This window comes from Rhinopithecus bieti, unplaced genomic scaffold (assembly GCF_001698545.2).
Source record: "Rhinopithecus bieti isolate Rb0 unplaced genomic scaffold, ASM169854v2 scaffold_18745, whole genome shotgun sequence".
Taxonomy (NCBI): Eukaryota; Metazoa; Chordata; class Mammalia; order Primates; family Cercopithecidae; genus Rhinopithecus; species Rhinopithecus bieti.
The window spans coordinates 990523-1004718 of record NW_016809332.1 but is presented as its reverse complement, the minus strand read 5'-3'; the positions used below and the strand labels follow the sequence as shown (position 1 = coordinate 1004718).

At 36.6% G+C, this 14196-nt stretch overlaps 1 protein-coding gene across 1 annotated transcript in view; it reads left to right on the top strand.

Moving 5' to 3' along the window:
• The window catches only part of SCN2A (sodium voltage-gated channel alpha subunit 2), a 172276-nt gene that overhangs the window by 77226 nt on the left and 80854 nt on the right, over positions 1 to 14196 (top strand). The window contains 10 exon segments of the mRNA XM_017889182.1: positions 163 to 252; positions 980 to 1108; positions 1663 to 1754; positions 2636 to 2908; positions 4332 to 4395; positions 5927 to 6068; positions 6209 to 6415; positions 7778 to 7893; positions 7895 to 7936; positions 7938 to 8061. Of these exon segments, the coding sequence (XP_017744671.1) occupies positions 163 to 252; positions 980 to 1108; positions 1663 to 1754; positions 2636 to 2908; positions 4332 to 4395; positions 5927 to 6068; positions 6209 to 6415; positions 7778 to 7893; positions 7895 to 7936; positions 7938 to 8061 (1279 nt within the window).

Below are 14196 nucleotides of genomic sequence, written 5' to 3'. Positions count from 1 at the left end.
AAAAAAAAAAAAAAAAAAAAAAAAAAGGTCAATGATAGAATAATAAGCAACAAAATAATAATAAGCACTAAAGTTTTAAACTTCATGGTGGTGAAGGCATGGTAGTGCATGAAAGTAAGATTTTTCCGTTGAACTTTGTCTTCCTTGACGATATTCTTCTACTTTATTCAATATGCTCATTATGTGCACTATTCTTACCAACTGTGTATTTATGACCATGAGTAACCCTCCAGACTGGACAAAGAATGTGGAGTAAGTATAAATATTTTTCAATATTGACCTCCCTTTATGTTTCGTATTGTGCTTTTAACACCTTGAGACCTCCTCAATTTCTTTAACAAATCATGCTAGCTACTGTTAACCAGACCCCGATTCAAGTTCATGTGTATCACGAAATGCCTTCTAGGACAAAGCTTGTAGTGGGCTCACTCAGTTGTGCAAATTACTGCACTAGTTTGACTGCCGTTATCTGCAGCCCTTTATCTTCTTTGTGAGTCTTAATGCTCTTTTGAAGATCACCAGTGATTTACTAAAATCTACTGATAAAAAGTATACATAGTTTTATGTTCCTTTTAAATGACTATCACAGTTCTACGTGTTACTAGGATATGTTTGATGGCTTTTAATGGTGCACATTTTATAAAATATGAATGCTTCACTCATTTTTGGATTAATACCTATTTGCTCCAATCAGACTGAAGGCCAGTGTATTTCAGATTATGTCTTCATATAGAGCCACATTATTTGGATCCTTTAAATTAATTAATGTGGAAAACGCAATATTTATTTATTTAGTCAATGAGAATGTCATTTGGAATTTAATGTTTCTTTTTTGACTTAAGCTCCACCTAAACTCTATATCATAGGGAGACCAACAGGGAAGTGTCTGATTTTTGTTTGCTGTTTATGTCATCTTTAAGATATGTACATGTAAATTGACCACTAGATTTTTAATGTGAACTTGGCTATTTTCTCTCAGGTATACCTTTACAGGAATTTATACTTTTGAATCACTTATTAAAATACTTGCAAGGGGCTTTTGTTTAGAAGATTTCACATTTTTACGGGATCCATGGAATTGGTTGGATTTCACAGTCATTACTTTTGCGTAAGTATCTTAAGACATTTTCTCTCCTGGAAGAGTAAATCACTGGTGGGAGCCTGTACTATATTTTCCTTGGTGGCTTGCCTTGACAGACCAAACATTTTCTTAGTAATCATATTTTCTTCCAATCAAATTATTCAGTTTGGAGAAATTAGGAACTATCATGGTAAATTACATGTCTTTGGTTTCAATTAGCACTGTAAAGTAATAAAGTTTCCCAAATAACAGAGATTATGATTGATGACAATGCCATTTTCCTCTTAATTGGGAAATCTGATGGCAACACTCATGAAATTAAAAGGTCTTGATGAAAGACCAAGGCAGACATAGATTTCCCTAAATTCTGAATAACTCTGATTTAATTCTACAGGTATGTAACAGAATTTGTAAACCTAGGCAATGTTTCAGCTCTTCGAACTTTCAGAGTCTTGAGAGCTTTGAAAACTATTTCTGTAATTCCAGGTAAGAAGAAAATGGTATAAGGTGGTAGGCCCCTTATATCTCCAACTGTTTCTTGTGTTCTGTCATTGTGTTTGTGTGTGAACCCCCTATTACAGATATGTGACAGAGTTTGTGGACCTGGGCAATGTCTCAGCGTTGAGAACATTCAGAGTTCTCCGAGCATTGAAAACAATTTCAGTCATTCCAGGTGAGAGCTAGGTTAAACACCGAGGCTGACTTTAGCTACAGTGGTGCTACCAATCACAGCTTTTGTGCAGAAGCCTTGTTGCTAGTTGCATATTGCAAATAAATATGTAAAAAAAGCAAGAATTGGTACATCATTTTTTGGATGGATTTGATTCTTTGCTTTTTACTCATTGCTTTCTTTAAAACTATTCTAAATCAGCCTTTGAGTTTAACAAGTGTTGCATGAGGCATTTGCAGTAACAGGCTACATGGTTTGCATCCTATAACATCAAGCTTTCCGCATAGAAGCTAAACTATGAGACATTCAGATTGATGCAAATTTGACAATTTAGGCCTAAAACTGGCAATCTTTTAAGCTGCAGATAAATGAAAGAGCAAGGGATAGCATGAGTGCTGCATGGGGCTCAGATTTCAGATGTCTTCCTTTTTTTAACCCATACTCAAGCTTGCCGAATTCACAAATATATAACCTCATAATTCATCGACTTCAAGATTTCTTACTACTCTATTCATATAGACTTTTCTAAAACCAGTAAGGGGTTAGGGAGTAAGACATCTGCAAATAAAAGCAAAATATTTACACAAGGTTGATGTTTAAGCATGAATAACAAAATCATTCTTTTGCTCTAAGGAGTGTTTGGAAATACACATTTGGTTCATTTCCATTCACAGTGTTCTAATGAACGTACAAGTTCTGCTTTCATTCATTTTCACCAGCTAGCAGGCTTTTCATGAAAATGTTATTCAATCACAAACATTAAACTAATATTGTTGGCATTCTGCATGACATTTTTATTTTCCAGGACAAGCTCATGATATTTTTGCCGGTAAAATAGCTGTTGAGTAGCATATTTAAATTCCTCCTTCTGATTTTATTTGTAGGCCTGAAGACCATTGTGGGGGCCCTGATCCAGTCAGTGAAGAAGCTTTCTGATGTCATGATCTTGACTGTGTTCTGTCTAAGCGTGTTTGCGCTAATAGGATTACAGTTGTTCATGGGCAACCTACGAAATAAATGTTTGCAATGGCCTCCAGATAATTCTTCCTTTGAAATAAATATTACTTCCTTCTTTAACAACTCATTGGATGGGAATGGTACCACTTTCAATAGGACAGTGAGCATGTTTAACTGGGATGAATATATTGAGGATAAAAGTAAGATATACTCTATAAACCATTAAGTTGTTTAGTTCTCTAAATATTGAATATTATATATCATAGAAATTATCTCAATTTAGATGTGAACCAAGTGACTTAGACTAATTTAAGATGATTTAACACATATAATAAAGATATCAAATGATACCTTATTCCTTTTTTTCTTATCTGTCCGTTGATATAGTAAAAGTTCTCATTTGAAAATGTATTGTCTTATACTCATGTTGAAAGTAATTTTGTATTATGCCATATTGAAAAATGTTTATTTGGTAGACATTAATCAGGCATTTTCAGTCATTTTGATAAATAAATCAGTAGTTTGAACTATTCAGTGTATTCCACTGAAATGTGTTAAGAAGACTGAAGAGAAATAATTTGGCCCTATTTGGTTGATGCAACATATGTATTGAGCACACATGCTGTATCTGAAAATAGAGAAACCATTTATCAAGATGAAATAAGAATTTGTGCGCTCCTCAGAAGGTTAAGTAATCCTGATTTAGCCATTCACTTATTCATACTCTAATTAGTACCTTTAGTGTCATCGTTGTATTGTAGTTACCAGTTTAGTTTGATTATATTTAAGGTATGAACATCAGAATAATCTCATGTCATATAGTTCAGCATGATTTCTTAACATTGAGCCCAGCCCCTCTGTCATTTTTCTTGTGTGTGTGCATGTTTGTATGTTAATATAAAAATACATATGTTCACATGTGTGTGCAGGTTTTCTGAGATCATCTTTGCAACTTACTGAAGTTATATGCAATACCTTAAAATAAAACTAGATAGTTCTCCATAGCTTAAAATAAAAGCTAGATAAACTTAGACAACGTATCTCTCCAAAGAAACAAGTTTATTTTCTTCATTTGAAAGGCAGAAATCAAGCAAAATTTCAAGCAAAACACTTATTTACAACATCATAAGAGGGAATAAATACCTAAGCCCACTTCTCACAGGAAATGAAGTTAAAATTGGCAGGAAAAAAATGTCTGAATCTATTTTGAGCCCAGGGAAAAAAAGTATATGTAAAGTAAAATTTTATTTGCATGAAAACACCTAGAAACAACAAAGCTTTCTTCTTTCTTACTTTTTGTGCCCAGCAATAGACTGGTAGCTCTTTCTTGATGTATCCCACGCAATTTGAGCTTATATTTGCAATGAATGCTGATATACTAATGTTATCATAGTAATTCGTTCTGAACATTTTCTTTTAACATAGATTTGCTAACCATTTGTACAATCAAAATGTTATATATTGATATTTGTTCAACATTTTGAAAAATCTCTTTAGCCGTATATATTTATTAGTTTATCCATCTCATTATGTTTGAAAACATTTGTGAGCTTTGCCACCTAAACGGGGTGACTGAAGTGTTTTACAGGCTTTTAATGATTCTATTCCTTTCTCTTCAAATAGGTCACTTTTATTTTTTAGAAGGGCAAAATGATGCTCTGCTTTGTGGCAACAGCTCAGATGCAGGGTAAGTGATGCTTCCTACTGAGTTTCAGTCCACACTACTCCATCAGTGTCAACAACCTGCCACCTCCCACTCATCCAGTCCCACTCACTCCTCACTCGAAACCCTCCATAAATTCTACTTCATGGTGACTCTCAGAATATCCAGGATAAGTGTAGATTCTCACCTCCTTCACACAGTCATTTGCTGCAATTATTTTCCTATGCTAGGTCACATCTAATCTTCCAAATTAATTCAATGTAAAATAGAGAATAAAACAGTATAATATGCATCTGAAGCTCAATAGAATTCTTAAGCACATACTTTTTATAAGTGTGATATTTTATATATACTAATGTGTTCTCTACGGCTTAAAATATAAGATCTCTGAAGATAATGTTAATATCTGAGACATGGGGAGTATTTAACATATGTTAGCAAAGTGGTTAAAAACAAACTGGAGAGTCTGCATAGATTCACACTTTGACTCCATCATATAATCTCACTTCTACTTGCCTTCGTTTCCTCATACGACAAGTGGGTATAATAATAGGGTTTTTGTGATGATGAAGTGGATTAATAAATGTATAGCTGTTTAGATCGCTCAATAAGTGCTTGTAATTGTTATTATTGGGATCACCCAAATGTTTGCTATTAAGAAACATGAAACTAAAGCCTAGGAAAATTTTAAAATGCAGTTAATGTTCTCTATTTAGTGAGATTTTAGAGTCACACGCAAAAGTCTAATGTACTTTCTTTGGACGATGATACTGTGGACATTGGTAGCTAATACCTTTAGCAAAATTCCCAGTGATAATAGGCTTTCCTTTTGACTTCTATGATCAGCACTATGCTTCCTTTATCTTCCGCTTCCAATGATAAGTAAATCAATTGATTTTCATGCCTTGTGTGTAGTGTACTAAACGCTTTACATACAATATCTTCTTCAATGTTTGCAAAGTCGTGAGACAGGTTCTCTTATTAGCCCATTCTCACATGCGAGGTGCCTGAAGATTAGCACATTAAGTAACTTGCCCAAGATGGTTCAGCTCAGAAGTGTGAGGCAAGACACTGAAGCCCCTCCTGCTTGATCTTCAAGGTCCTCCTATGACATTTTTACCACACAGTGTCATTCACTCCTTGTGGCGAGCCCCACCTATCCTTTTCTCACTTCTTTGCTCTGTTCCCACACTTACACACATTTTTGCCTCATGACATCTTCAGTGAAAATCAACTTTTTCCTTACAGAGTTTTTTTTATCTGTCCTTAAGTCCCAGAAGATACTAATCATGATATTATTGCTTTTATATGGAGACATGATAAATATAATAATGACAATTATGAATCACAGAGGAATCCACAAAGCAGATCTAATAGATTCTGTTATTATATAAATCAGTCCACATAGTGCTGAGCTAAGTACGGGGTAAGGTGAGAGAAATCGGCTTTCTTCTAGTGCCCGTATAAAATAGACACTGGCATCTATTAAAACAGGAAAACCAATTAGCAGACTTGCAGTTACTGACTTCCTCTCTTTCCTCTAACCTAATTACAGCCAGTGTCCTGAAGGATACATCTGTGTGAAGGCTGGTAGAAACCCCAACTATGGCTACACGAGCTTTGACACCTTTAGTTGGGCCTTTTTGTCCTTATTTCGTCTCATGACTCAAGACTTCTGGGAAAACCTTTATCAACTGGTAAGAACAGATAAAATGATTTTTCTGAGAATCCTAAAACACTGAGCTCAAGAGAATTGCTGTAGAATACTTTATTACTTAGAGTGTGAGTTTGTAACATCCTGTAAACAATTTTTTAAAATCTCTCTTCCATTTTGCAGACACTACGTGCTGCTGGGAAAACATACATGATATTTTTTGTGCTGGTCATTTTCTTGGGCTCATTCTATCTAATAAATCTGATCTTGGCTGTGGTGGCCATGGCCTATGAGGAACAGAATCAGGCCACATTGGAAGAGGCTGAACAGAAGGAAGCTGAATTTCAGCAGATGCTCGAACAGTTGAAAAAGCAACAAGAAGAAGCTCAGGTATAGTGAACAAGCATACAGTCCTTTGTTTTTCTTTATCTAAATTCTTTGACCTAAATGTTGAGGTCAGTGGCAAGGTAGTTGACATTAGAAATATGTCATATGTGTTTGGTAAGTGCTAGAAGCCTGTTTGTTTATTAAGAAGTTAATAGTTTATTGCAGTGATCTCTGTCAATAGTAATGGCATCAAAACACGGATAATTATAACTGCTTTACTGACTTTTTTTCTCCCTTGTGACTCCTTGAGGAAATTAACTATTAACAAAGGCCTCATTTACTCAAACTTGCAGAGTAGATAAACCGACATGTCCTCAGTTGAAGTATTTTCTTAGGGGAAGAGGAATTCAGTTACAGTTGCTTCTTCATTGCAGTATCACCAGAGGTGGTAAGGGTCAAAAAACCAGAATTAAACTAAGAAAATTATTTCATTGAGTCTGGAAAGGCAAAGGCTTATTCAATATTTGTTCTCTTTTATATAAAGTGTATAAATGCAAGCTTGTGGGTTACATCGGTAAATCACTAGTGTGTAAACATTAAAACATTAGCACTCTCTGCCTCCTACTCTACAAATCCTTTAATTCGGACTTGACGAGCCTTCAAAATAAGGCAAGAATTTTTCTAATTATATTTGCTTGACTTAATGGCACTAACTAATCCAATTGCCTATTTTTGTCTTTTTTTGTATATTGAATACAATTCCCTTTTATCACTGAGTATTCCTAAATATGTAATAAAGGTCAAAGTATACTGATGTAATAGCAACAATATTAAACACCATCTTTCTGCCAAAACCACAGTTATACTTTACAAATTCATGCAGATGCCATGATCTAGGATTCTCAAATAAACAATCTGTGTCATGTCTTTGCTGTGCATTTCTTAGTGAAATACTCAATTTAAATCACAGCGAAAAATGTAATTAAAATAAAATACTTGATTGAATTACATTTAATAATTCAATTTCTTTATTGTGTGAAAATGGAATCAAAGGCAAATGTCTACCAGGTTTAAATAGGAAACCTTTAATTCCTAAATTATTTCCTTCTTAAAATATTGTTCAAATTATAGAAAAAGTTATTATGATCTTTGAGTGTCTTGCTCATATTATTAGATAATTAGGCATCATAGTGTGAGGACAGAGCTTAAAGGTTCTCATAAAAGTCATATGTGTCATCTTCCATATGACTGCCCATTTTATTCATTGATTGGTCTAATAACAATGTACTGTTTTCTAAAATACTGAACGAAATGGAGAATTGTTTTTCAAGATTATCTTCATGATATTGAAGCTCAATTAAGCAGTAACATGATAATTATTTTTTAAGTTTATATGCAACTTCCACCTACTTTGCGCCCTTCTAGGCAGCAGCTGCGGCCGCATCTGCTGAATCAAGAGACTTCAGTGGTGCTGGTGGGATAGGAGTTTTTTCAGAGAGTTCTTCAGTAGCGTCTAAGTTGAGCTCCAAAAGTGAAAAGAGCTGAAAATAGAAGAAAGAAAAGAAACAGAAAGAACAGTCTGGAGAAGAAGAGAAAACGACAGAGTCCGAAAATCGGAATCCGAAGACAGCATAAGAAGAAAAGGTTTCCGTTTTTCCTTGGAAGGAAGTAGGCTGACATATGAAAAGAGATTTTCTTCTCCACACCAGGTAAAAATATTAACTTACATGAACTGTGTTCTCATAAAAGCTTTTCAAAGAATATGCCAGAATTTGATGGAGAGAAAACTGCCTTCCACCTGGATGGCACAATGCTTTCAGAGTAGTGATGATTATCAAGTATTTTGGCTATCACTTCAGAGAATTTGTGAGTTTTACAACTCTTTGGAATCCCTGAAAGGAAATTTTAGATCCTTCTGGGTTTGGAAAGATTTGCAGTTTTGAGGTTTTCTTAAAGATTCAAAAATCTTCTAGAAATTTTCCACATCAGAAATTATCAGCAGATGGTTCCCATCTCTTCTCAACTATTGTGCGTGGATCTAGTGAACTGTGGGCTTTCTGAGTGACAAATTCCCAGAAGTGGACCAGAGACTCTTTTAGGCCATCTGCGGGGTTGTTCCCATCAGGTGCAAATATCACATGCCAAGGGCATTCTTCTTGCCCTTGTTTCAAAGGGGACTGAAACAAAATATCTCTAAAAGTAGCCAAAACTCTCAGATAGACAAGTACTGAGGGAGATTTATGACACGAAATAAAAAGTGGTGTTTAGTTGTACTTGATTATCTGTGTTTCATGTTAAACATGGGACTTGCATTCGAAGAGTACTGTGATTTATAAACTGCAACAGATATTCACTGGGTACCTCTGCCTTTTGTACCCATACAAGTTGTTGAAATTTTAAAATTTAGAATCCTAATTGTCTTTGAAATCACCAAGAGAATTCACAGGAATACACAGTACCTCAGAAGACATTTTCACCAGGAGTGAAACCTTAATATCTATACAGTAACAATAACAATTACAACAACAACATTGATAAAGGCTAATATTTACACATTGTGTTGTTATTTGTAATATTAATTCATGTAAGCCTTTCACTATAACCCTAGGTAAGTTCTAATTTAATTAATATCCCCAAATTTTGTATGTGAAGAGAAGCAGGGGGCTGCATTCTTTGTTGAGTACCTATTTTATGATTGGCATTCTTTCTACACTCTCAAAATTAATGCTAACAGTTCTGTGGAATAGTATTATTTTCATTACTATAATGAAAAAACTATTTTGGATCAGTAAAGTTAAATAATTGCACAATGTCATATAGTAATAGAAAAAGTTATTATGATCTTTGTTTATATTAGGGTTGTTGGTATTCAAATTTTGCCTGGTACTGAAAGCCTTAAACTTTCCACTTCATCAAGTTGCCTATGAAGAATGCCTTTAAAAACTGATAAGGAAATTTACAATATAACTTTATTTAAAAGACACAATGGCATTATACTTTCTTTTTTACTTTTTTTGTAGTACAGACAAGCTCACATAACCTTACATGTGATATATATAAATTCTTGTAGGTCAGCCTTATTCATTTCAAATCCAAGTAACATCATAAGATAGGATACCTTGGGGATTAATTCAAATTTAACATAGGGATCTTTAAACTAAATATCAAAATTTACTCGATCTCTTTCATTTTGTTGTCACAATCATGATGATTCCATTAGTGGAAACATTAATCAATATATAGGAATCCTTTGAAAGGCAAATCCCCTGTTTACAGCATTAGTGATTCCAAAAGGAAGCAAGAAAAGAAAGGGGTGGGGACAGAGAGAGAAGACAAAAGGGAGCAAAGGAGGGAGGAAGGTAGAGTATTTTGCCTACATTTTACCTAAGTTTGCCTAAATTTTGCCTAAACTTGTCTAAGTTTTGGCCAAAATTTGCCTAAATTTTAGCCTAGATTTGAAATTTCATATCAACTTCATATCAAACAGATACCCCAGAGATTCTCTTCAATTTGCCTTATTTCTAATTGAATAAAACTAATTCTAGGCAAAATAGCGAAGGCTGATAAAGCTAGGCTCCGTCCTTCCTTTTTCTGTACATTTTGCTCATAGATGTGATATTCTCCCAGCAGCCTCTTCTTCCTACCTCTACATACCTTCATTTCCCAGCTAGTTGGGTATTATAAGCAATCACTGACTTAGAAGAAATGGCATGGCTGGCTCAATTTGATACTTGTTTCTTAAGCAGTCTCTATATAAAAATAGAGTTAAAGACTATTTTGCTTGATAAAGAAATAGTCAAACAAATGTCTAAGAGGATGGAGAGGGAGACAGAAAAAGACAGAGGGAAAGGGAGAGAAAGGGAAAAGGGGGTGAGGAGAAAAGGAAGAAGGGAGGAGAGACAGAAAACCCTGAAATCACACCAACCCCATTTTGCAAGCCCTGAAGGTAATACTGAAAATGTCAAACCAGATAGAAGTACTTAACCTTGGTATAGTAATGGAGGGCCCATCGTGTCTGTTAGATTTTTAAGAGTTCGAGACCCCAAAATATTAGGAATTATTGTTTTGTGATGACATGATTATGTTGGTAACAATCTCTGTGTTTGTATTGAAAAACTATACAATGTAAGCCTTTACTGCAAGATTATAATTTCTTTAGCAGAGTAAGTGGACATATGAAATGCTTCTTAGACTCTGATTTGACTTAGTGTGATAGAGAGGGGAGAAGAAAGTCAAGTATGTAATCTCTAATCAAGTTTCAAGATAATCTGGATTTTTTTGAAATCTTTATACGGTACAATTGACCTTAAATTATTACTTTATTATTTATTTGTGATAAGCTACGAGTTTTGCTTTTTAAAGATTCATTTAGTATACGGAATATTTCTTACTGGCCATCTTTTTTGTGTGTTACAGTCTTTGATTACTATGCATTTATGTAATGAATGTCAGCAATAGAAGTTGATGCTAATGGATGGGACACAATCATTTCTCATATAGCTGTCACATGTAAACTATGTTTTTGTATAGCTTAATTCATCCATGATCCTTGAGAAACATGCAAATTTATAACTTATTTTCTTCCAACCTTTCTATGGCTCCAGTTGAACAAGGTCCTGGCAGTTAAAATATAAACTCTTACTAAAAGCAATAGAAATATTCTTCATGGCAAAGTACGTATTGTTTGCCTTTCTTTTTCAGCTAATGATGCGCAGTATGTCACACATCCTGTAAATCCAGTAACTGTTATTTCTTCATAGCTAATTCAAAGTCACTTGTTAGAGGAGAGAAAGGAGACACAAAAGAAGGTGGATAGTCTAACAGCAGCTTTAAAAAATAACTACTTGTATGGAAAACAATAAAAGAAAAGTATGAATCTTACTAATGTAGTTAATAGGATAGAAATCATGGGAACAACAAAAGGAGAGATGACTTCTGTCATGGGAGCCATAAGTCTTCTCAGAAGTGGTTCTTACGATAAATAACGAATAGAATCACATAAGATAGTGTTTAACATTTACGGACGTTTAATAGACACTAAGATATTATTGAGAAAAAGTAATTCTTTAGCTGGAAAGAAAATAAAAAGCATACTTATTGGTCAGTGTATTACTCTGTTTTCATGCTGCTGGTAAAGGTATACCCAAGACTGGGCAATTTAGCAAAGAAAGAGATTTAATTGGACTTACAGTTCCATGTGGCTGGCAAAGCCTCACAATCATGGCAGAAGGCAAAGAGGAGCAAGTCACATCTTACTAGGATGGTGGCAGGCAAAGACAGAGTGAGAGCCAAGCAAAAGAAGTTTCTCCCTATAAAACCATCAGATCTCATGAGACCCATTCACTACCACAAGAACAGTATGGGGAAAACCACCACCATGATTTAACTATCTCCCACCAGGTCCCTCCCACAACAGTGGGAATTATGGGAAATATAACTCAAGATGAGATCTGAGTGGGAACACAGCCAAACCATGTCATTCCACCCCGGCCCCTCCCAAATCTCATGTCCTCACATTTCAAAATGAATAATGCCTCCCCAACAGTCCCCCAAAGTCTTAATTCATTTAAGCATTAATTCAGAAGTCCACAGTCCAAACAAAACTTCCTCAGAGACAAGGCAAGTCCCTTCCACCTATGAGCCAGAAAAATCAAAAACAAGTTAGTTACTTCCTAGATACAATGGGGATACAGGCATTGGCTAAATACAGTCATTCCAGATGGGAGAAATCAGCCAAAACAAAGGGGCTACAGGCCCCATACAAGTTCAAAATCCAGCAGGGCAGTCAAATCTTAAAGCTCCAAAGTGATCTCCTTTGACTCCATGTCTCACATCCAGGTTATGCTGATGCAAGAGGTGGGTTCCCATGGTCTTGAGCAGCGCCACCCTTGTCGCTTTGCAGGGTATAGCTTCCCTCCTGACTACTTCCATGGATGGGCTGGCATTGAATGTCTGTGACTTTTCCAGGTGCACAGTGCAAGCTGTTGGTGGATCTATTATTCTCGGGTCGGGAGGACAGTGGCTCTCTTCTCACAGCTCCACCAGGCAGTGCCCCAGTAGGGATCCTGTGGCAGGGCTCCGACCCCACATTTCCCTTCCTCACTGCCTTAGCAGAGGTTCTCCATGAGAGCCCCACCCCTGTGGCAAACTTCTGCCTGTACATCCAGGCATTTCTATACATCCTCTGAAATCTAGGCAGATATTCCCAAATCCCAATTCTTGACTTCTGTGCACTGGCAGGCTCAACACCATGTGGAAGCTGCCAAGGCTTGAGGCTTGCACCCTCTGAAGCCATGGGCATAGCTTTACATTTGCCCCTTTCAGTCATGGCTGGAGTCATGGCCCTTTCAGTCATGGCTGGAGTCATTTGCCCCTTTCAGTCATGCAGGGCACCAAGTTCCTAGGCTGCACACAGCATGGGACCTTGGACCTGGCACATGAAACCACTTTTTCCTCTTAGGCCTCTGGGACTGTGATGAGAGGGGCTGGCACAAAGGTCTCTGACATGCCCTGGAGACATTTTCCCCATTGTCTTGGGGATTAACATTCAGCTCCTCATTACTTATACAAATTTCTACAGCCTGCTTGAATTTCTTTTCAGAAAATGGGATTTTCTTTTCTGTCACATTGTCAGGCTGCACATTTTCCAAACTTTTATGCTCTGCTTCCCTTATGAAACTGAATGCCTTTAGCAGCACCCAAGTCACTTCTTGAATGCTTTGCTGCTTAGACATTTCTTCTGCCACATACTCTAAATCATCTCTCCCAAGTTCAAAGTTCCACAAATCTCTAGGACAGGGGCAAAATGCTGCCAGTATCTTTACTAAAATATAACAAGAGTCACCTTTGCTCCACTTTCCAACAAGTTCCTTATCTCCATCTGAGACCATCTCAGCCTGGACCTTATTGTCCATATCACTATCAGGCTTTTGGTCAAAGCCATTCAATAAGTCTCTAGGAAGTTCCAAACTTTCTCACATTTTCCTGTGTTCTTCTGAGCCCTTCAAACTGGTCCATCCTCTGCCTGTTACCCAGTTCCAAAGTTGCTTCCACATTTTGGGTATCTTTTCAGCAGCACCCCACTGCTGGTATCAATTTATTATATTAATCTGTCTTCATGCTGCTGATAAAGACATACCTGAGACTGGGCAATTTACCAAAGAAAGACATTTAATTGGACTTACAGTTTCATGTGTCTGAGGAAGCCTCACAATCATGGAAGAAGGCAAAGAGGAGCAAGTCACATCTTACACAGATGGTGACAGGCAAAGAGAGGGTGAGAGCTGAGCGAAAGGGATTTCTCCCCTTAAAACCATGAGATCTCTGAGAACACGGACAGACTGTCTGCTCAAGTGGGTCCTTGACCCTCGAGTAGCCTAAATGGGAGACATTCCGACTAGGGGCAGAATGACACCTCACAGCTCACACGGCTGGGTACACCTGTGAGATGAAGCTTGCAGAGGAATGATCAGAAAGCAACATTTGCTGTTCAGCAATATTCACTCTTCTGCAGCCTCTGCTGCTGATACCCAGGCAAACAGGGTCTGGAGTAGACCTTGAGCAAACTCCAGCAGACCTGCAGCTGAGGGTCCTGACTGTTAGAAGGAAAAATAATAAACAGAAAGGACATCCCACCAAAACCCCATCTGTCCTTCACCATCATCAAAGACAAAGGTAGATAAAACCACAAAGATGGGGAAAAAGCAGTACAGAAAAGCTGGAAATTCTAAAAATCAGAGCACTTCTCCCCCTCCAAAGGAACGCAGCTCCTCACCAGCAATGGAACAAAGCTGGATGGAGAATGACTTTGACGAGCTGAGAGAAGAAGACTTCAGACAATCAAA